Source organism: Rhinolophus hipposideros, assembly GCF_964194185.1.
Source record: "Rhinolophus hipposideros genome assembly, chromosome: 4".
NCBI classification, from domain to species: Eukaryota; Metazoa; Chordata; class Mammalia; order Chiroptera; family Rhinolophidae; genus Rhinolophus; species Rhinolophus hipposideros.
In genome coordinates, this window is record NC_138050.1 from 10,535,264 (window position 1) to 10,557,747 (window position 22,484).

General features: G+C 39.6%; 1 protein-coding gene across 8 annotated transcripts in view; it reads right to left on the bottom strand.

The window, feature by feature from the left end:
- STARD13 (StAR related lipid transfer domain containing 13) overlaps positions 1 to 22,484 on the bottom strand; it is a 490,614-nt gene that overhangs the window by 20,302 nt on the left and 447,828 nt on the right. For 7 of the 8 annotated variants that reach the window (XM_081045611.1, XM_081045612.1, XM_081045610.1 and 4 more), the window contains 4 exons: positions 15,642 to 15,705; positions 3,390 to 4,792; positions 2,121 to 2,294; positions 851 to 1,010 (listed from right to left, as the gene is read on the bottom strand). In XM_081045611.1, coding sequence (XP_080901737.1) covers positions 851 to 1,010; positions 2,121 to 2,294; positions 3,390 to 4,792; positions 15,642 to 15,705 — 1,801 coding nt within the window. The remainder of the gene's footprint in view (positions 1 to 850; positions 1,011 to 2,120; positions 2,295 to 3,389; positions 4,793 to 15,641; positions 15,706 to 22,484) is intronic. The other variant, XM_081045616.1, reaches the window with a different exon arrangement.

Genomic DNA, 22,484 nt, shown 5'->3' on the forward strand with positions numbered 1-22,484 from the left:
GGTAAATCAATAAAAAGTGCAAATAATTTTAGGTTTCTTCACATGGTATTAAAGAGTACAGTGAATAAAAGCCATCATAGCATAGTTGCCTGAAAATACCTTTACTGCTAAAGGTTGCAATTTCTCAAGTGGGAATATGGCACTTATTTTGAAAAGAAAGTCTAAGAAGCTAATGGATGTTAACTTGGTGGAACAAAGGCTTGGTCTAGTAAGTTATAGGATGGGTTGCATTCTGGGCTCAATCATACTCCACCATTGTGGGGCTCCCCAACAGCCCTGGTGACAGAAAATGATCTCCACATTATTGTGTGTAGATGGAACATTCTAATCAACTCTATAAGATGAGGGGATATTTGATTTAGCTGATACTGTTTTCATATCTTACTTGCACATTTTAAAGAAATGTAAATAAATTTGTCTTTGCTTTAGGTTTTCCTGGTCATGGTGCTACTTCAAAAAAAAAAGTTAATAAAAGGAGATATAAAAATCAATTTATTTTCAAAAAACTAAAACGGGGCTAAAAAGAATGCTGTGAAATCAATGGTGGCATTGGGACAATAATTAAAAAGAAAATGCAGTATATAATCTCTGGGGAATGCAAATTAGACATCACAGGTGCAAAGTGTTAACATTAACTTTCTGCAGTCACCAGGGTGTCATTCCAGGTGCCACTGAGGAAACATCCTCAAACAGCTTGACCAGGAGGTGGCTTCCTCAAATTAAATATTAAACCCTAAAGATCCCAATGCCTTTCATTTTCGGTGAGGCATGTCCGACCTGACACTGGACACATCTGACTCTGTCTGGCGTTCTATACATCGAAGCCTGTGTTTGGGATTTCCTACCATACCTGATCAAGGCAGTTGCTGCGTAGATATCTCAGGGCTTGTTGAATACTCTGAGGCAGAGGCTGTCCTGTTCTCTGGACGTGAACGATGAGAGGGACGCCAAAGACAGTCTTGTCTTTGTAATCAGGAACTTTCATCCTCTTCATGAACTTTGGAACTGACCTAGAATTCATAGAAACCAGGTCATCAAGCCTCCTGGGGCCCACTGTGGGGAGAGGCTGTGAAAGCAAGCAAGAGGGAAGCCAAGCTTTTGTTGGAATACCCAGCAGGCATGGGGGAATTCAACATTTCTCTCTTAATTAATCACAGTACATGGAAATACTACGTGTGCCCTTTGCCTATGTTGGAACTGTAACTATTAAACAGCATGATTCATGTTAGCAGATGGATTTATGGTTCTGTTTTCCAGTCAAGTGTTCAACTTTCTAATTTCATTGTGACTTACACACCTCTCAAGTAATAAGCACTTAAAAGTCCCCAAGACAAAGCAAATTTAAAAACTACAACAAGATGAATTAATTTGGTTGGGCTGGGGGAAATACAAGGGGAGAGAAGATAAACCACATTTCTTGGCTATGATTTTCTAGAACCAGTTGTACTTTTTAAAGGAAATTTTAATACATAAGCATATATTAATTTGATCATGCAGCTTATCATTTTCTAAAATATTTTTACAAAAGCATTGCCAATTCTTCTCTCTATATACCATATACCATAGGAAAATTAGTGACACATTTTATATTTTTTCAAATCCACCAAATCATCTAAAATAGATTCAAGTTCCAACATCTGCTTTTGTCAGTTCCTATTACAAGGTTTTACTGCATATTCTTGCTTTTATTTGCTAATGGAATAAAAACAGACGTGTACTTGAATGATTAAATGCGCTTTGAATGAATCAGTGCTCTAAGTGTTGAGCTGAAGGTACAAATGACAGATGTTTCCCAGTAAATGGCTAGCGTTATTTTATAGCAAGTTTATTTTTAATTCCTCTGTTCACAATTAATCATCCTTTACTTGTCTTTTGTCCTTCTTGGAGCCTGACTGCTTTTCCTGGACACCGACGGAGAGTTACAAATAAAGCCATGCTTCCTGCATCTGAGACAGTCCAAGAGGCAGACAGTACAGCAGGACTTGGGGAGTTATTCTCAGATCAGCAGTGAAGGCAACTAACGGGTTCTTTGGAAATCAGAAAGCAAATACTGAAGTTTTTGCGATCACATACTTAGCTCTAGAACGAATGATGCCCTCCCAAGGGAATGTGGTACGTACCACGTCCAGCCGTGTTTATTGGACAGGGAGTGCTTCTCCATGATGGCCGTGAGGCGAAGCAGCGAGAAGCGCTGGAGCAGGTTCAGTTGGCCAGCTGTCTGGTTGCTGATGTGGGGCGATGCTGTGGACGGCCGAGGCTGATGGGAGAACTGGAAACTGTTCCATCGGAGTCGCCTTTACCAGAAAGACCATCAGAAAAGCAGTCACAAAGCGGATGTGTTATCGGGAAACATACGCAGTCACTAATTTTTAAGTTGCTAATCAAAATAGTTTTTGAGATGAGAAAAATCACAAAGCAAATGGGATATAGAAGACACACATGTACAGAATAGACTTAAGAAACTATTTATTTCCAAGTCTGATAAATCTGGAGAAAAGTTCGTTATCTGTTTCATTAGGAGATTTGAATAAGTTGAATACATTTTATTTGTTTACTCCTAAATTCGTTCACCAAGTGTTGAGAGCAGCTGAGACAGTGTGTGTGTGTGTGTGTGTGTGTGTGTGTGTGTGAGAGAGAGAGAGAGAGAGAGAGAGAGAGAGAGAGAGAGATCTCAGTTTTGGTAGCCATAGAATATTTTCACATTGTTATCCTGTTTCTGTACTCTATAATTTGGTGTTGAGATGGAGCCTGAAGGTGATAGGCACAGATGAAACAGTCCTGAAGTGATGACACAATACTGAATCCTAAAAGATATCAGTTCCTCAACTAGAAACCCGGCAGCACACACATTATTACTCTTTCTACTTGTTAGGCCCATCCAGGACAATTTGTCTAGGGTACTTCTGACATGGTATTTGTGAAACAGCTTTTATGTACTCTGTAATTGGCATTTTACAGACAAAATAAACTTATGAAGTACACACCTTAGATTTCAGAATTTTCACATAGAATTAAAAAAGAACTGTAACATTCGAGGTAGAGACAGGGGAGCACTTGTGTACAGGTGCTGGGCCTTCATTGTCAGTGATTCCGGATGGTCCCAGCACAATGCTTTGCACATAAGCTAAAACATTTTTAAAAAAAATAAAACTAAAACTGAATTAAAAAGTAAACACTCAGAGAAATGAATATGAGTTAACATGGATTCAATCACCATATTATCAACTGTACAGAAAAACATACTTCTATTCAAATGATTCCTGATCACATATGCCACTGATGATAGTGTCAGGCATTTAGTAAGTGCTCTCGAAATGTTTTGTTAAATAACTAGACAATGATCGTTAGGAAGTGGATTAAGAATCATTTCACAAAATCATGCCACCAACCTGTTTGGCCGGGTCAAAGAGGCCCCCACACCCGAGTCCCTCCTTTCTCTGACCCCTGTGGCCTCAGACTCATTAAGCGATGTTCCATCTCTATCCACGTCACTGGGTGTTGTCCGGCCTTCAGAGACCGAGTTGCCTTCAAAATCGAGGGTGATCTGATTCGGAGACGGGAAGGGGCATAAGCCGGGTTTTCCAACCAACGGGTCATGTGTTTGCAGTTCTGGCAAGACGTTCTTTGACCAGTCGTCCACTACATCTCGGACCCCGTTGACGTGGTGCACAACGTCTTCTAAGCGAGGGAAGAAAACATCTTTCTCCAAGTCCAGAAGGTCTCCTGTGCTGGCATACAGATGGGAACATGGGACGTTGTCATAGATACTGATGCGACTTGCTCTGTGGCAGGATGCCACAAGCGCGGGCTCCCTGGCGTCGGGGCCCTGCTGTCTGCCCAGGGAGATGCTCCCGGTTCTCCAGTTCACCCCATTGCTGTTGTCTGTTGGCGAGAGGCTTTCAATAGACAGTGCCTTCGGGAACGTTCCTGGTTTGTGATCCTTGGGCACATGCACGACCAAGTTCTCCTGGGAATGAAACTCATGCAGGTGGTTTTGGTCACCTGCCTCCTGCAGTGCTGTCCCAGCCAGCACATCCAAGTCTTCCAAGTACATGCCCCCGCGCTTGTTGGCCTCCTGGCATTTTCGTTCCTTCAGGCCGGGCGTGCTCAGCCCACTACTGCTGTTTTCCGATGGGCTGCTTTCGCCGCTCCATTTGCTGGAGCCTGGAAGCCCTTTGGTGCAGGCAGCCGAGGGTGAGTTCTGGAGATCGCCATTTGGGATTTGGATGCACTGCATGGCCTTGAAGGACTCCGGCTCCTGCTGTAGCACAGGCCCGCTGATCATCAGGCCTCCTGTCCGCCCGGACCCCTTATGCCGCCCCTGTGCTCCTTTTGCTCGGAGCGTTTCCATGCGTTTCAAAAATGATTTGGCCCTGGCCCTGCTGGTTTTCTCATTCTTTGAGTGGAAAGGGTGGTTGAGCACGTCTTTGGGGGACTGTGGGAGGCTGCTGCTGACTGCCTTGGCATCCAGCATGACCGGGCTGCCGTGGGTGCAGTACTGCCCGGAGCAGTCACATGCCTCCCGGCCAGCGCCCCGGCTGCCCAGCTGGCTGCGGCCGTCACTCCCGCCACTGCTCTCACTGTGGATGGAGCAAACCTCGGGCTCACTCAGGTCTGTGAGGACACTTTCACTGCTGGTCGTGTTTCTCATCCTAATGTCTCCTGATGACCCATTTCTGTCTCCCCCAGGAAATAGGGTGTTGAGGTCATCCACGCGAGACCACCGGCGGCTGGTTCTTTGGAAAGTCCATTTGTTACTGATACAGAGATCTTCCTCATCCGAATCGTCACCCTAAAAAACATCAAGGATAATGTGTATTGACAGGTGGCTCAGATGAACTGGGAAATCTAGGGGTGCACAGGCCACGTGCTCCCATCGGATCTCCTTTCTTCCCTCCCTTTCACGGGTGCCCTCTGGGTTTCTTGGGCACCTTTACTTGGTGCTTCCCCCATCAGCCACTGTTGCACACCCTCTTTTCCCTGGTTGCTAGAGGATCTCCTCTTAACCTGCCAAGCTTTCTTCTTTTCAATTTTCATAGAGTTTCTGAATAGTTCCTTCCCTTCTAAGAAGCTTTCCTTGACTGATTACAAAGAAAGTGTAATTACCATCTGACTAGACAGTCTAAATCTAAAACATCTGCGGTTCTCTTCTTCACATAGAAACTTAATCTTGCCAAAGAAGGCACTTGCTTCTTTCATGAAACCTCTCCCCTGAGCTCCAGACCCATATTTTCAGCTTCCTTCTTCCGAACCTCAAAGTTAGTACATCTCAAAGATAACATTCCTTACCTTAGTCTCCCCAACTGAGTTTTAAATTAACAGCAAAATTATGTACTGGATTCCTGTAAGTAGAAACTTGGGAGCCCTTCTAGAGATCACAAGTTGAGGAGAGTCCGATCAGCCAGCTCTGTTAAGCCAGGCTTCTTGTTTTTAACCTATTCTGAACCTCCATGCCTTTGGCAGGAAACACACCTCAGGACTACGGCACTCCCTCCTTTGCTCTTACACTCTGCTCTTCACACACTTATCTTATCTCCTCACACACTTGTCTGGGTTCTGCCTGAATTTGCATCCCCTGAGAGATGACAGTCTGGGTCCCCTGAAGCCAGAGATGACCTTGTTTATCTTTGCAAATCCCTCCAGCCCAGTACAGACCCTGACCTAGAGCATATAAATAATCATTTCCTTCCAAGATGAACTGAGTCACCAGCTCCTTCCTCCTCACTATGCATATTACCAAGGCCCAACTCAGATGATTTTCCAATCTGCTCCCTCATTTGTATCTTCTCCCATTCCCTTTGTGCAGGCTCTTGGCACCTCTGTCTGGGTCTGTTACAGTCAAAACCTGGCTAGAATCCTGTCTCCAGTGTCTCCCCCATCTCAACAGCTTTCCACAGTGTAATCCAAATATGATCACATAATTTCCCAGCTTAAAAGCCATCGGCGTTTCTTGTGTGGCATTCAAAGCCTGTTCACCCTGACTGCAATGTACTTACTTTTCTTACTTCATTTCAGCCATGCCTTCCAATTTCCCTGCACTCTGCCCTGGCCCACAGCCACCCCACAACACTCAGCTCTGTTACAGGATTAAGAGTCTAAAAGGATATATGTGGCCCATTGCCGAGAACATCCTTCCCTGGTCCCTGACCATTCTTGGGTACTCTGGGTGCTCGGCTCACATGTCACATTTTCTTTGTAGCCTTCTCTGACTGCTCTCTGCAATGACTACCTTCTCCCCTGCACTCCTGTAGCATTTGGATCAGACCTTTCCTGTAGCATTTCCTCAAATGATAACTGAAGCTCATGTCACACACACCCACTCTCAATCACTACAGCTAAGCTCATCAACAGCAGTGCCTGTGTTTCTGTTTTATTCATATTTATAGCCTCCTCAATGCCAAGCTCATAGTAACCACTCAATAATTTTTTCTTTTTCTTTTATTTTTTTTCTTTTTATTTTTTCAAATTTATTGGGCTGACATTTGTTAGTAAAATTACATAGATTTCAGGTGTACAATTCTGTATTACATCATCTATAAATCCCATTGTGTGTTCACCACCCAGAGTCAGTTCTCCTTCCATCACCATATATTTGATCCCCCTTACCCTCATCTTCCAACCCCCACCCCCTTACCCTCTGGTAACCACTAAACTATTGTCTGTGTCTATGAGTTTTTGTTCCTCATTTGTTTGTCTTGTTCTTTTGTTGTTTTTGGTTTATATGCCACATATCAGTGAAATCATAGGGTTCTCTGCTTTTTCTGTCGGACTTATTTCGCTTAGCATTATACTCTCAAGATCCATCCATGTTGTCACAAATGTTCCTATGTCATCTTTTCTTACCGCCGAATAGTATTCCATTGTGTATATCAATAATTTTTTCTTAATTGAGTTGAATTTACTTTATTTTACTTTGGTATCTGGTTCTGAGACCCAGGTCTGAGTGCTAGTAACACCAGTTAAGAGCTTAGGAGACTGTACAGAGTTGCTTACTCTCTCCAAAGTTTCTCTCACTTATAAAATGGGAATAAACACAGGCCCTGCCTCATGGGTTCCCTGAGGGGATTAAATGAAATAAAGCATTCAGTAGTCCCTCATTGAAGAGTATTTGTTTATTTGTTGTTTTCCAATGTTTGTTCAACTACTTTTTTATTGCCTAAGATTGCTTACCTATCTTTTTATGTATCTAGCATCCACCTTAACTCCCCTTAACTTTGCAATTTATTCTGTTTTCAAGGGAAAGTCAACAGATGCTCAGTCAGTAGACGTTGTGATATCCCCATTCTTGTTTATTTCTTGAAAATCTAGATTTATATGGGTTGGACGAAATGACAAATTGGAACATTCAAGTATAACCTGGAAGAAAGTATGAAACCAAGGTACTAACAGAATTCCATAGTTTTGGGGTCACAGTGGGAAATTAGCTTTGAGTTTTCAAAAAGTTGTATAAAGTTTTGGCAAAAGAGTTTCAAAAGTTGTACAAGCGGAAAGAAGACAAGACTCGGGGGGGATGAGTCAAAATTATACTTCCTCTGTACCATTTTCTACTTCCTCTTTCCCTGTGAGCAATACAACAAAACCCGACATATGACAGCCATTATATATCAGGCACCGTGATAGGTGGAAGGCTGAGCTTTGGATTTTCATATCACATTTCAGGAAACTAGTGAGGGGTAGTTGCTATGACGTGAGTATTCGGAGAAAGCCCTTTTAGCAAACAGTGTTTGAGAAGGCAAAAGAAGGATATGCTTTTAAAGAAACTGTAGATATTTTAAAACAGAAAATACAATATTTAGTGTTGGCTTCAACAAGCGCTCTCAAGCTAGCCCAAACGAGGGTACTGATGCTAGTAAACCACGTACTACTAGTTGGATAAGGACTCTTTTATTTTGGTTAAGAAAGGATGCCAAGTTGGACACTGGGCTGAGACTGGAAAGCCTGCCCCTGTCTGCTAGACTCTAAGAGCTTATTATACTAGCGTTGGGCAACAGGAAGATGTTTACAACCTAACCAAGGCATGTGAAAAGTGGTGAACTCCTGGAAAAAAAGGCAAATAGTTCAGGGACATTTTTCAGTATTTAGATGATTTGAACCAACCAAACAAACAAACAAAAAACCCCAAAGCAATAATAAACAAAAACAAGCAAAAACAAACAAAAAACACCCTTGCTCCTTTAGCACCTCCTGCATACAATTATCATAGTATGTCCCAAAGGGTATTGACATGATTCTCTATCTTTGTTTTCCTCTAGTGCAGTCTCCTTCAAACTATTGATAGTGACATGCAGTAAGAAATACATTTTCCATCACAACTCAATTGCACATATCCTTGTTTGAACTCTAATATTTTTTATTACAGTATAGTTGACACACAATATTATATCAGTCTGAAGTGTACAACATAATGATTTATATACTTTACCATCTGATCATAATAACTTGAGTAACCATGCGTCACCATACAAAGTTGTTATGATATTGACTATTTTCCCTGTGCTGTATGTTACATTCCCATGACACTTATTTTATAACTAGAAGTTTGTACCTCTTATTCCCCTTCACCTTTCTCATCCATCACCCCATCCGTTTCCTGTCTGGTAACCACCAGTTTGTTCTCTATATCTTTGAGTCTGTTTTATTTGTTTGGTTTTGTGTTTTTTTTTAAATTGCACATATAAGTGAAATCATATGGTATTTGTCTTTGTCTGACTTACTTCACTCAGCTGTACTCTAATATTTTATAATCTAATTTAGTCTGTTTCCTTTTTTTTTCAATGTTATTTGTGACCCACCAAATTCATTTGACAACCCATCCATGGGCCATGATCCACAGTATGAAAAACACACTGCACTAGAGTTTAACTTTTTTATACACTCCCAGGAACAGCAGATTATCACAATTAACAGTAATTGTGGAAGTGTACTTGTTGATTAGGAGGCGATCAGATTTCATCAGTTTAAGTTTTCTGAGGCTAAAACAAAATAGTTTGATTATTTAGAAATGCAAAATGGAAATCTCTAGGAGTCAGATGTATTTATGAGAAAATGAAACACCAAACTAACCTTGTCCTCCTATCTCAGTGGTTTGGTAGACTATGAAAATCCTACGGGCATAAAGTGTCTGGGTTTCAGCAGGGGAACTGACGAGACTCTCCTGACATGGTTATGGCTGAGATGGCTACGTGTGCTGCATGCTACAGAGAGTTTTGTTAGTAACTGACTGAGTCACTAATGCCACCAAAAAGTCTGATCAAAGACTGAAAGCAACTAAGGAGAGATCCCTGGAAGATGCCTCAAAATTATGCACTTTAAGAATAACTTCAATGAGCTGGGAGAATTCATGTTTTTAAAACGTAAAGATGACACAAGATCGTTCACTAGTCATCTTGAGTAAGGCACCCTTTTTGAGACTCAGTGTTCCCAGCTGTGAAATGGAACTGATAGTGCACATGTAGCATGGTTTGTCAACAGAACAAAATGAGATTTTATGTGAAAATGTCACACAAACCTTAAACTGCAAGACAAAACTAATTATCGTTGTTAGAGACAGGCAGTATGGAGATGGATAAAGATCTTAATGGGATTGAAGGATGACCTCCTAATAAGATTTCATGAAGTAAAACATAAAGTCCTTAACTTTAAAACTCAACTAGAGGATGTGCAGAATGGAGCAGACTTGGTATACCAGCAGTTACTATTCATAGCTTCGAGAGTTGTAGCAGATTTAAGTTTAACGTGAGTTGACCATGTAATATGGCCACCAAAGTAGGTCACCGACATCAGGATTCACGACCAGACGCATAGATCTCAAGACTAAGAAAGCTGGAACCCCAATGTTCTGTGCCCTGGTCATGTACAGGAACAATGGGCTTTGTTCCAAGTGCCACATTTTAAGGGGCACATGGGAAAGGGTGTATTGTTAGAGAAGAGTAATCAGTATGGCTGAGGTTCTAAGAACCACAACCTCCCGTGAAGGATGATTGAAAAAACTAATAGTTTGGTTTAGAAACCAGAAACTTCAGAGCAGTGCTACTTGAAATGTGGTCAAGGGGCAGCCAGTCCCCAAACTTACTTGTCTCCAATGAGGCAAATACAGACAAGTAAGCATCAAGCACTATTTGGAAAGGCTGTGCTACCCAAGTTCATGATCAGCAGACGTGTTTTACCGGACAGGGTAGAGTCCAATTTGGGTGTTGTTCCACATTACAATGCGTACATTTCAAGATTGGTTTATCTACCATAACTCAAAGTGTATAATATACAGGAGCCATTGTTTCACAGAAAGATAATTATAGGAATTGGCTAGTGATAAAAGATTAAAGATGAATTTTGAAAATACAGCACTACTTATTTCATTGTGAAAAAAAGGTAAAAAGGAATACCCTAAGCTTTTAAAAATGACTTTCAAATCTCTTCTTTGATTCCAGTCAATATGTTCTGTGAGACTTTTCTTTATGATGGTTAGCACTAAAGCAAAGAAACATTTCAGATATATACATTTCTTTCTGTGAGTAGTGCTGTCAGTCCAACCTAAATTAGATAAAAAACAAGAAACGCCCTGTCATGAATACTCAGAGTCATAGTGTTTGATCCAAGTCTAACTATAGGCTCTTAATATGGGGAACTGCTATTTCAAAGTAAACTTTTCATTCAGGTACTACAGCTGAACAACAAAAAAGTTATGAGTGCAATCATGATTCTTCATATTAATTGCCTAAGTGTATACTTTCAATAAAAACGTGAATTTTATAATACTTTTCGATTTCCTGTTGTATTTGTTTTGATTATATTTATTGGAATGCAAGTTTTGTGTCTGTTAGTCTAATAATAAAACATTTAGGTTTCTATTTTCTATAACTCTTTTCATTTCATAGTTGTAATAATTCATCTGTACTGAATTTTACAAAAGTATCTTGGGCAGTGGTACACCAGAAATTAAAAACAACACAAAACCAACAGTCAGTTTGAGTTTCTCAAATTCACCACAGAAAGTTTGAGAAACTTTGTTCTAGACTGAGCAGAAGTAACAGAACTTTCTGGAAAGGGTCAGATAGTAAATATTTTAGGTTTACAGGCCATGCAGTCTCTGTCACAACTACTCAGCTCTGCTGTTGTAGCCAAAAGAATGGGTGTGACTTCATTCCAATACAAACTCCTTTACAAAAACAGGAGTGATAGTTAGCTGACCCTCCCTCTTCCAAGTCTAGAGGACAGAGCTGACGGGTTGCTGTACAAAAGGGGAAATCCGTACATAATCTGTGCTTCTGCAGAGAAAAGAGCTGGAATCAGATGGGCATGTGTACACTGATTCAGCTTTTAGCTTATTAGACTTTGAGTAATTAGAATAAAACAAATTGCCTTGCAATGTAGTGAACTCATCATGTCTAGATGCTCATGAGCAAAGGCTAAGTGAACCGTGAGAGATGCACTCAGAAGTAAATCCTGTCATGGATGTGGGGTAGGAAAAGAGGATGGAAGGTCCTTTCCAAGTCAAACATCCTATAGTTCTAGGACATTCACATGCAGTTACCTGCAATTCAAGACTGTAACACTCTCCAGTCACGTGAATGGTGGAATAACATGTAATTTTTCTCATTTGACTCTGCTGTTGGGAGCTGCCAGGAAGTGTTTCATTTGGTGGGAGATGCAGGGATCTGAAAAACAGTGAGGGGTGGGGCTGGAGACCAGGCCCCTGGACAACTGTAGCTCCATGGAAATGCTGATGGCACCCAGGCCAGGACATGTTGCAAGGTGCCAATTAGTCGTGGACTCTGTGTTGCTGTCCACCTTTGTTACGATGTCAGAGAGGTTTATGAAAATTATAATTTTAACCAGAATCTTCTTTAGAAACCACTCTTTCTCTTGTGGGAAATCTTAGGTCGGCGTCCTGTGTGCATATGTGTCCTCCTCTTTCCTCATTTAACAGACAGTCCACTGGAGTCTTCAGTCTCTGACCCTAACTTTGAATAAGAGTCACATCACATAAACACTAACCATAATTAGGGGATTTCAATGTTGTCATAAAGCAAGGGGAGATTTTGTGGGTGATAATAGAGAAGAAACATTTTATTGTTTTGTGCCTTGTTTTTCATTTAGATGGAGAAAATATTTGTTTTTTTTCTAAAAAATGAGAACATTCTTAGCTGAAATTATATATTCCTCAGAGACAAACATCAACCAAACACTGCAAAAGGAAGCTTGTTGTCTTTGTGTACACAGAATTTGGCCATATCTCTACATTGGAAACAGGAGCCCACATACGTAAGTCCACAGCTGCAAAAGGCAGCTAATCCATAGTTACACAGAAATTTAGAAGTTATTTTCCACTAAAGTTAACTGGAGCTGGGTGGCTGAGCCGGCCTGTTCAAAAGCACAAATGGGTCATCTGCAATGTTGCAGGGGGAGAAGCCTGCAGCCAGAGGCAGGGGGACAGCTCGTTTCCTCAGGCTCTCAGGAAATGCTTCTTGGCTGGGTTTTTAGGTCTTTCCGTGAGGTTCATGGTCAAGATTGAGAATACTCTTCATCTAAGGCTCCCAGGGACAAGAAAGAGCATCTTGAAGCTTTAAAAGACCACTTTTTTCTTCTGCCAAGAGAAAATCTTGTGGTACTGTTTTGTGGGAGGGCAGGTGTGATTTCATGTTTCCTGGTGGCATTTGATGTACAAGAAAAGTGCACACCTACTTAAGCATGAGTGAGGCTTCACCTCATCTGTTTGTAGACTTTTTTTTTTTCCTTTTTTGGGTGAACCCACCAAACTCTTCAGATTCAAATGAGAAGCAAATGCAAAGCAAAGCAATGAGATCCATGACTTGAGCGATCCAGAGATAAATTTCCATGAAGACATTAAATAAGTGGTGGACTTTAGTACAGATGGCAAGAAACATCCCTCTTCTAAAAACAGCAATAAAATACACAACTGTATGTACTGCGAAGGAAACTTTTCCAGGGCCAGAAGCTCACTCAGGCTCCCATATGTTTCTCAATATCTTTGAAAGGCAAGGAGGGTTTCAAATCCAGCCTCTGCTAATTCTAAGTGGCTTTGGGCAAGTTACTATCTTCTCTGCCCTTTAATCTCTGCATCTGCAACGTGGGGTTTATGATGAGGAATAGTGCCTCGCACACAATAAGCACTGTGTGAGTATTTGCTCCCCACACAAATCACGGAGCAAGCACACACAGACCTTTCATGGGCCCAGTAGCCCCAAGGGGCGAATAATGACAGTGGCCCCAGACAAGCCATTTGGGGGTGCCGTTCTGCAGAATTAAGCATGTCTGGGCATCTGCAGATTAGAGATGGAGATCATATTTTTATTTTGGCGATTGTTTAAAATAGGGACATAGCTAGAGGAAATGCTGCTGTCTTATTCTTCCAAATAAACTAATTTCAAAGTGCGTGGAAGCTCTACGTGGGGCTTGGTTCTCAAGTTTCACTTTCTATTTTTGATTATGTGGCCTATTCCTAGCCTGTATTTATTTATTTTTGTATATACATGTATACATATATATTAGGTTGGTGCAAAAGTAATTACAGTTTAAAAGGTTAAAAATAATTGCAAAAATCGTAATTATTTTTGCACCAACCATATATATATATATATATATAAATAAATATATATATATAATTCTTTTTTTTTTTTTTTTGCAGTAAAATGAAGGAGTGGCCTACGACTACGACTTGTGTCGGGCCAATGATGGGAACACATGCCACCACACAGGGTCTCCTGCATAGCTGCTGAGACCACCGCCCCAGATGATGCTGGTCATTACTGAAAATCACAAGCGGGTGAAGACCACACGTTGGAATTATTTATTTGAAAATTCAGGCTGCAACTCCTGCATTTACAATGTGAACAGCAACATTTTATGCAAGTGCATGCACTGGCGAGGTCTATAGCTCGGCTGGGGCCGTAAGGGTGTGTGGCTCTATCCGGCATAAGGAATAAATTAAGAACGTCAGAATGCTGAAGTGACCAATTTACAGAAGAACTTTTGTGAAGGCACCACATAAATAGTCTAACAAATGTTACTCAAGCCTATCTTACATATGGGTTTCAAAAAGGTGGTGATAGGGCAAGAATATAATCACTCCACTTGATTGAAAACAAATCATGTCATTAGTTTTGGGCATTTTCTTTTGCAATACACTGAAGCTACAGGTCTGTATAGGCAGCGGTACAGAGCAGCCATACTTTTGACACACAGGCGTGGCTGTGTTCAGTTTAATAAGAACCATGTGTTACAATCAAAACAAGATCTGACTCTCATGCTTCCAATAGTATGTATGCTTCTCAAGGGCTCTATTCAGTCAGACAGCTGTTGGGATGTTTATTCCCACATTTTTAATTTGTCTTTGGCCTGGACAAATTGCTCGTGTTTTAATATTTCTCTGGATATTGTTTTTCACCATTTTAACTCCTGAGCTGAAATCTTTGGTTTCTAGCTCAAACCCCAAATTGTTTTTAAAGTGAGGTCAACCAAAATTCATTTGCTTTTTTGGGGGGGTGCTATTTTAGAGCAGAAATTCAGGTTCGAGTTATTTTTAAAGATTAGGTTACTCAAGAGTACCTTAAAATCTACGGGGTTTAATGATTTCTCTGTAAAGACCAGGATAAAGAACACTTTCTTTTGACTCAAAGATGTTTTCTCTGTTTCTTCGAAGTACACTGAGGCTTGACTTGTGACATATTGGAGAAGTGAAATGAAAAAAAGCAGTTAATGAGCTTCACTCTGAATTTCCTAAAAGGATCAGTTCAGTGAGAAAGAGAGGTCTTTCAGCATGATGGGAGCAGCCTCAGTCGTGCACTGAGAGATGCCGGATGTTGAAACCCTGCTCTGCTCCTCGTTCAAAAAAATGATCATGGATAAATGACTTAACTCCCTCAAGTTTTACTTTCTTTATCTAGGAAACAGAGTCCCCGCCTTAATGGGTTAAATGAGATCATGTACGGTAAGGACACAACATAGCTCCTGGAAAACAGTAAGTGCCCAATAAAATATAGCTTTTTTTTTTTTTGAACTGACATCTCCCACCTTATTCATGCAAAAGTCCTAGAAGGTGGAACGAGTACAGTGACTCTTAAAATTGAACAAAACTCCTTGTGACTAGAACAATAAGAAAGGGGGAGAAGCATGCAAGATGAGGCAGGCTTGGTATCTTGTTGTTACACTCTGCCCCGAACCCCTCAGCCTTATGAAGTGAACTTGTCTGAGAAGGAATGCATCTGGAAATGTACCTGAAATAAAATGCTCTTGGCAAGAATGGACCCATACACTCTTTTCTGCATTTTCGTAATCTCCTAATCACTGTGGAATATTTGACTCTAACAGAGTATAGAGTGGATATTTACACATCCACAAACTTCTGAAAGATTACCATAAAGAATGACAACGTTTTACATTTTTATGCAAACCCTCTGACAAAAAAGTAAAGCGAAATGAGACAGTGAAAGAAACAGACCTTAGCCTGGGTTTACAATGAACTTATTTAACATTACGATGGTTATGATAAGATGGGATATTTGGAGGACAAACAGATGGTTGGTCGGGCTTTCCAGAATTTTACTTAGGTTCATGTTGTTTTGAGTCTATGAATGCAAGCTTCTTCTGTTGGCATAGCCATGGTCTTACGTGCAGACACCTACCTTTTTCCTTTGGAAGTTCACATCAAGTCTCATTGAGGCACACTTGTTCAACGTATTTAGTCGTCTAAAAAGAAAGAAAAATGTGATGATTGCTACCACTAATGAACCTAAATTTTCTTTCCAGTTAGCTAATTCTCATTCATTGCCAGTGAAGTTGGAAGTGCCAAAACAACCAGTTATGTCCCAAGAAAGTACTGCACTCAAAGAAGCTCACTATGGAAGAGTTCCTGTTTGTTTTCCAGACGTGAGAGGACTCTGCCATGAAGCCTACTGATCTCTCCCCCTTCCCTAATCTAAACTTGGCACTCCCCAGGCTTCTCTTTCCACTGTTCTTGGAACCCACGGCCAGTCGTTTCAGCCATATTTTCACCAGTCCCTCAATTACTTTGCCACCTTGAACTTCTATCGTCCTAGTTCCCAAATTTGAATCAACTCAACCATCTGTCTTCTCTCTTGCTCTTGTGCTGTTGGGGATAAGTGGAATAACTCACATTACAGTGCTGAATTATACGTGTGATGGACTGAATTCTAACCCCCCAAAACACATCTGTTGAAGCCTTAACTCCTAATGTGACTATATTTGGAGTAAGAAGTAATTAAGGTTAAATAAGGTCATAGAGTGGAACCCTAATCTAATAGAATTGGCATCCTTAGAAGAGATGCCAGAGCGCTCTCTCTCTCTCTCTCTCTCTCTCTCTCTCTCTCTCTCTCTCTCTCTCTCTCAACCACGTGAGGACACAGTGAGAAGGGAACTATCTGCAAGCCAGGGAGAGAGTCCTTACCAAGAACCAAGCCCTGCTGGCACCTTGATCTTGAACTTTCCACCCTTGAAAACTATGAGAAAATAAATGTCTATTGTTTGAGACACCCAGTCTGTTGTGTTTTGTGATGGCAGCCCATGCTGCATAATACATACATTATGATTGGATTTCCATCCTCAGCTGGGTTTGCAAAATTGCTATCCAGCATTCCTTTCATATTTTTTCACTGGTTGGCTCCTAATCTCAGATCATGAAAAGGACGTCCGTTCCTCAACAGATGACCTAGCTACGACTGCCAATGATAAAATATAGCTTAATATCAGCTATGTTTTATGAATGAATGTTAGACATACATTCATTTAATAATCCTTTCATTTATCATTAAAAAGATGTTCCTATGCTTTTTCAAAGCTAATCCTTTAACCTAGTTTTTTTATTTTATTAGTTTTATTTTATTAGTTTCAGGTGCACGAGACAAAGTAATACTTAGATGTTTGTCATTTAAATCCCTCACACTGTGTGAACCCCTCTCCCCCCATCCACTATCCCTCTGACAGTGCACAGAGCCATTACATTTCCACTGTCTCTATTCCTAATGCTGTACTCCGCTTCTTGTAAGTATATACATACATATATATATATATATATATATATATATATATATATATATATGTATGTATATACAAAACTATAGTTGGCATTCATTATTGTTCAGCTTCAGGTGTACAGTGCCGTGATCAGGCATCTACATCATCCCTGAGGTGGTCTCCCAAATGGGACAAGTGTCCATCGGATACCCTACAAAATCTTTACAACATTATTGATTATGTTCCCCAAATTAATTTTCAAAACTCCGTGGCCATCTTGTGGTTACCGACTGTTTTCTATTTCCCTCACCTTCCCCCTTATCCCCACCCCCCGCCCATCTAGCAACCCTCAGTTTTTCCTCTTTGTCTCCTAAACGGTTTCTGATTAGTTCATTCTAATCTAGTTTTTTATTTCAATGTCCACCACTTCATCTGAGACCTTGATACCTCATTGATTCCCTCTCACCTCAGCAAACTCCCTCACTGCTTTCCTTCTGTTGAAGCTCATCTTGGTCTTGAACACATTGACTAACCAATAGGTTAGCTACCTAACTCACCATGATTGAGCACACTACCTATTTTCCTTCAATCTTATCTTTCCATCAGGCCACTATCCAACTGCCCTGACATCCCCTTCCTTACTCAGTTTGCTGACAACAGTCCCAACTTTCACTCAATTCAACCACTGTAATCTAATTTCATGATCTCTTTGCAAATACCTGTATTATTTTGTTTTACTCGGTTGCTTTTAAAAAATCATAGTTATTGAATGCATATGGTTTAAAAAGTCAAACATTAGCCCTCATATCCTTTTCCATGTACCACTCTTTGGAAGCAACTCTTTCCACTGTTTTCTTTTGGTGTTTACCAAAAGAAAGGAACGTGTTTATGTTACTTCTTAATTTTTCAGTTTATTATCTATTTTTTAATATTAATGATTTTTCAGTCATTATCTATTCACTTTGAGGATTTATTTTTTTTACTACCTTGTCCCATCCCTCACCCCCCCCCATACACACACATTTATATCCGTACCTCTCATTACTATGGTTAGATTACAATTTCATAACTTTTTGATAAAACGATATCCAGTGTTTATTACGTTCATGTAAATGCTATTCACATGTTATACCATACTGTCATTACTTTTCTTTCATTCTTAACTTTTCATTATCCCGGGAGTTAATAAACATCTTGTTTATTTGTTTCCATAGTTTTTTTTTAAATTTATTGGGGTGACATTTGTTAGTAAAATTACATAGATTTCAGGTGTATAATTCTGTATTACATCATCTATAAATCCCATTGTGTGTTCATCACACAGAGTCAGTTCTCCTTCCATCACCATATATTTGATCCCCCTTACCCTCATCTCCCTCCCCCCAATCCCTTTACCCTCTGGTAACCACTAAACTATTGTTTGTGTCTATGAGTTTTTGTTCCTCATTTGTTTGTCTTGTTCTTTTGTTGTTTTTGGTTTATATACCACATATCAGTGAAATCATATGGTTCTCTGCTTTTTCTGTCTGACTTATTTCGCTTAGCATTATACTCTCAAGATCCATCCATGTTGTCACAAATGTTCCTATATCACCTTTTCTTACCGCCGAGTAAGTATTCCATGGTGTATATATACCACAACTTCTTTATCCATTCATTTATCGAAGGACATTTTGGTTGTTTCCATGTCTTGGCCACTGTAAACAAAGCTGCAATGAACGTTGAAGCACACGTGTCTTTATGTATAAATGATTTCAAATTCTTTGGGTAGATACCCAGGAGAGGGATTGCTGGGTCATATGGTAATTCTATTCGTAATTTTTTGGGGAACCTCCACACTGCCTTCCATAACGGCTGCACCAGTCTGCATTCCCACCAGTAGTGTATGAGGGTTCCTTTTTCTCCACAGCCACTCCAACACTTGTTACTATTTGTCTTGTTGATGATAGCCATTCTGACTGGGGTGAGGTGATATCTCATTGTGGTTTTCATTTGCATTTCTCTGATGATTAGTGATGTTGAGCATTTTTTCATATGTCTATTTGCCATTTGTAAGTCCTCTTTGGAGAAATGTCTCTTCAGGTCCTCTGCCCATTTTACAATTGGGTTGTTTGTTTTTTTGTTGTTGAGTTTCATGAGTTCCTTGTATATTTTGGATATTAGCCCCTTATTGGAGGCACTGTTTGCAAAAATCTTCTCCCATTCAGTTGGTTGCCTCTTTATTTTGTCGATGGTTTCTTTTGCTGTGCAGAAGCTTTTAAGTTTCATATAGTCCCATTTGTTTATTTTAGTTTTTACTTCCATTGTCTTTGGAGTCAAATTCATAAAATGCTCTTTGAACCCAAGGTCCATACATTTAGTACGTATGTTTTCTCTATGCAGTTTATTGTGTCAGGTCTTATGCTTAAGTCTTTGATCCATTTTGAATGAATTTTGGTACATGGTGACAGATAGCAGTCCAGTTTCATTCTTTTCCATGTGGCTATCCAATTTTCCCAGCACCATTTATAGAAGAGGCTGTCTTTCCTCCATTGTTTCCATAGTTTTCTATGTACTTAGCCCTAAATTCAAACTCAAACACTTCCCCAATTATCTAAATCTCTAAGCATGTTAAAACATATCAGAGAGTCTATTAATTTAATTTCCTTGGAGACGTCTCTCTTAGAGCCTTCTGACCTGTTCTAGTTGGAGTTTGCCACCTTTTTTTTTTTTTTTTTTTAATCACGGCCTGATCAGATTTCACAGATTCTTATTAAGCATGTTTTCCAATATTTTGGAGCTGAGTTATAGAAGAGGCCTGGTAATCTCAATATTTAGAATGTAGGTAGGTTGTCTCGGAAGCCCCCATTTTATAAAGAGTCTCCCACCTTCAACAAGGTCTGATGTAGGCTAGTCTAGGGACCTTGCGTTTTAGCCTCTCCATGGAGCAAATATCTAGTCTTGGGCTGATGGTGGGATGTGGTCACCTAAATATAGACTGAGGGAGTAAATCAAGGGTTTTAGCTACTTTAAAATAGAATGTCAAACAACCTTCTTCTTTTTAGCCCACCTTTAACCTCATTTCCCATTTTGAGTTTTTTAGGATTCTGCAGTGCAAACTGATTTATATTATGACTTCCTCCACTGGCCACTTGAGTTTTCTTTCTCAGGCTCACTAAGTCCTCTACTTCATATTTCTGTTTTTCTGCTTTGAAAATTTTGTAGTTGTGAACTCTCTGTATGGATATTTGTTTTAGTAAAGGAATGTCTCTCTGTAAATTAGTGGGGCTTGAGAAGCAAGCAAATTCAGATGTCTAACCTCCTATCTTTGACCAATTAGCTTTTTTGTTTTGTGTTTTTTTTTGTATTTGGTTATGCATAGATCTTAAGTTTTCAGCTCAATGAGTTTTGGGAATTGTAAACAAGGTAAAGAACATTTCTCCACATCAGAAAGTTCTCTTGTGCTCTTTTACCACCAATTCTTCCCTTACCACATCCCCTCTTAAGCATGTTTTCCAATATTTTGGAGCTTAGTTATAGAAGAGGCCTGGTAATCTCAATATTTAGAATGTAGGTAGGTTGTCTCGGAAGCCCCCATTTTATAAAGAGTCTCCCACCTTCAACAAGGTCTGATGTAGGCTAGTCAAGGGAACTTGCGTTTTAGCCTCCCCAGGGAGCAAATATCTAGTCTTGGACTGATGGTGGGATGTGGTCAATGACAACACCCCTAGGGGCAGGCTCTTTCCGATTTCTATTATCCATAGCTTGGTTTTGTCATTTCTTAGTCATCATATAAATGGTATCATATAATATGTATTTTTTTGTGTGTCTGGCTTTTTTTTTTTTCCACTCAATAATATTTTTGAGATTGACCCATGTTGTTGAGTATAGCCGCCATCATCAGTTTTAATTACTGAGTCGTATTCCATGGTATGAAGATATATGATTGGTATACCTATGGTCTTGCTGATGGACCTTTGGGTTGTTTCCAGTTTTGACCAATGATTTGACCAGTGCTGTATTACTGAGCATTTCATTGTATGGATATACCACAATTATTACATTCTTTTGCCAGGTGAGGGTGACTTGGGGTATTTTCCCTTTTTGTCTATTTTATAAATAACTCTGCTATGGACATGGAAGTACAAGTCTTTGTATGAATGTGTGATTTATTTTATCTTGGATAAATAACTAAGAGTTGCATTACTGGGCCAGATGCTAAGAATATGTTTAATTTTATAAGAAAATGGCAAACTGTACCTCTTTGGAAGTTTCAGCAGTTCTGCATCCTTGCTAAAACTTAGTATTGTCAGGGTTTTTAATTTAGGGATTCTAGTATGTAGTGGTATCTTGTTATTTTAATTTGCATTCCTCCCATGACTAATGATGTGGAGCATTTTTATATGCTTATTTTCCATTTGTATATCTTCTTTCAGAACTGTCTATTCAAATATTTGCCCATTTTCAAAATCAAGTTGTTTGATTTATTATAGAATTTGAGTTCCTGATGTGTTCTGCAAACAAGTACTTTATGAGATATATGTTTTGCTAATATTTTCTCCAAGTAGAGGAGTAATTCTTAAGTTAAGGTGAAGACAAATATCTGATTTCAGGGGAGATAAAATCTAGGTAGTTAAATCTAATTAGTCTTTAGTTTTAAAAAAATAATAAAGCTCTTCTGTGGGTTAGGAAGCATAAAGCATATCTAAGCTTGTGGTATATACAGGATGAGCCCTTTGATGTCTTTTGCATATTTAATAGATCAAAAACTTTTGCATAGCATAAAATGGTTTGTTCGTGCAAGTTTGCTAGATAAATAAATTTTACACATAACAGGCAGTCCTTCCCTAAACAAACTTGTTGCAAATTGAGCGACATTGACTTATTTAAGCTCTTATATTTCAGAGCCTCCAAATGAGAATATATATATATATATATATATATATATATATATATATATATACATATATATATATATATATAATTTACTCCTCACATGATGCTTCGCTCTTAGGTAGCGATGTTAACACATGTGGAACTGGCCAAAAAGATAGGCTGTCAGTTCTAGGAGCAAAGGGCAAGAATGTGCTGAAGACGGCTTCAGATTAAACGGTCTGCTTCTAATCCAGAGTTGTTTATTATACTTGACACTAATGAATATGCAGTCAGTGGGTAAATTGGAGATGGCTGAAAATGAGAGAGGGAAGTCATCAAATATTTTTAAGTAAATGATAAAAAGTTCCAAAATATGAGTAAAACTGGTTTTAGTGTGAAGCATTTGAAGTGGTAGTGAAACCAATTAAGAGGCTGTTGCCTGACTCTAGGTTAAAGGTAAGAACAGACTGAATTAGTACCAAAGAAGAGGCAAGATTTCAAAAATATCATGGAGGTGTTATTGACAGGACTTGGTGATCAAAACAAATGTAGACCTGAAGAAAAAGAGTTTTAAGATGACTCTTTTTCTCAGTTTGGGTGGCCTGTTTGGTTATACCTTTAATCCAGACAAGACATTAGGA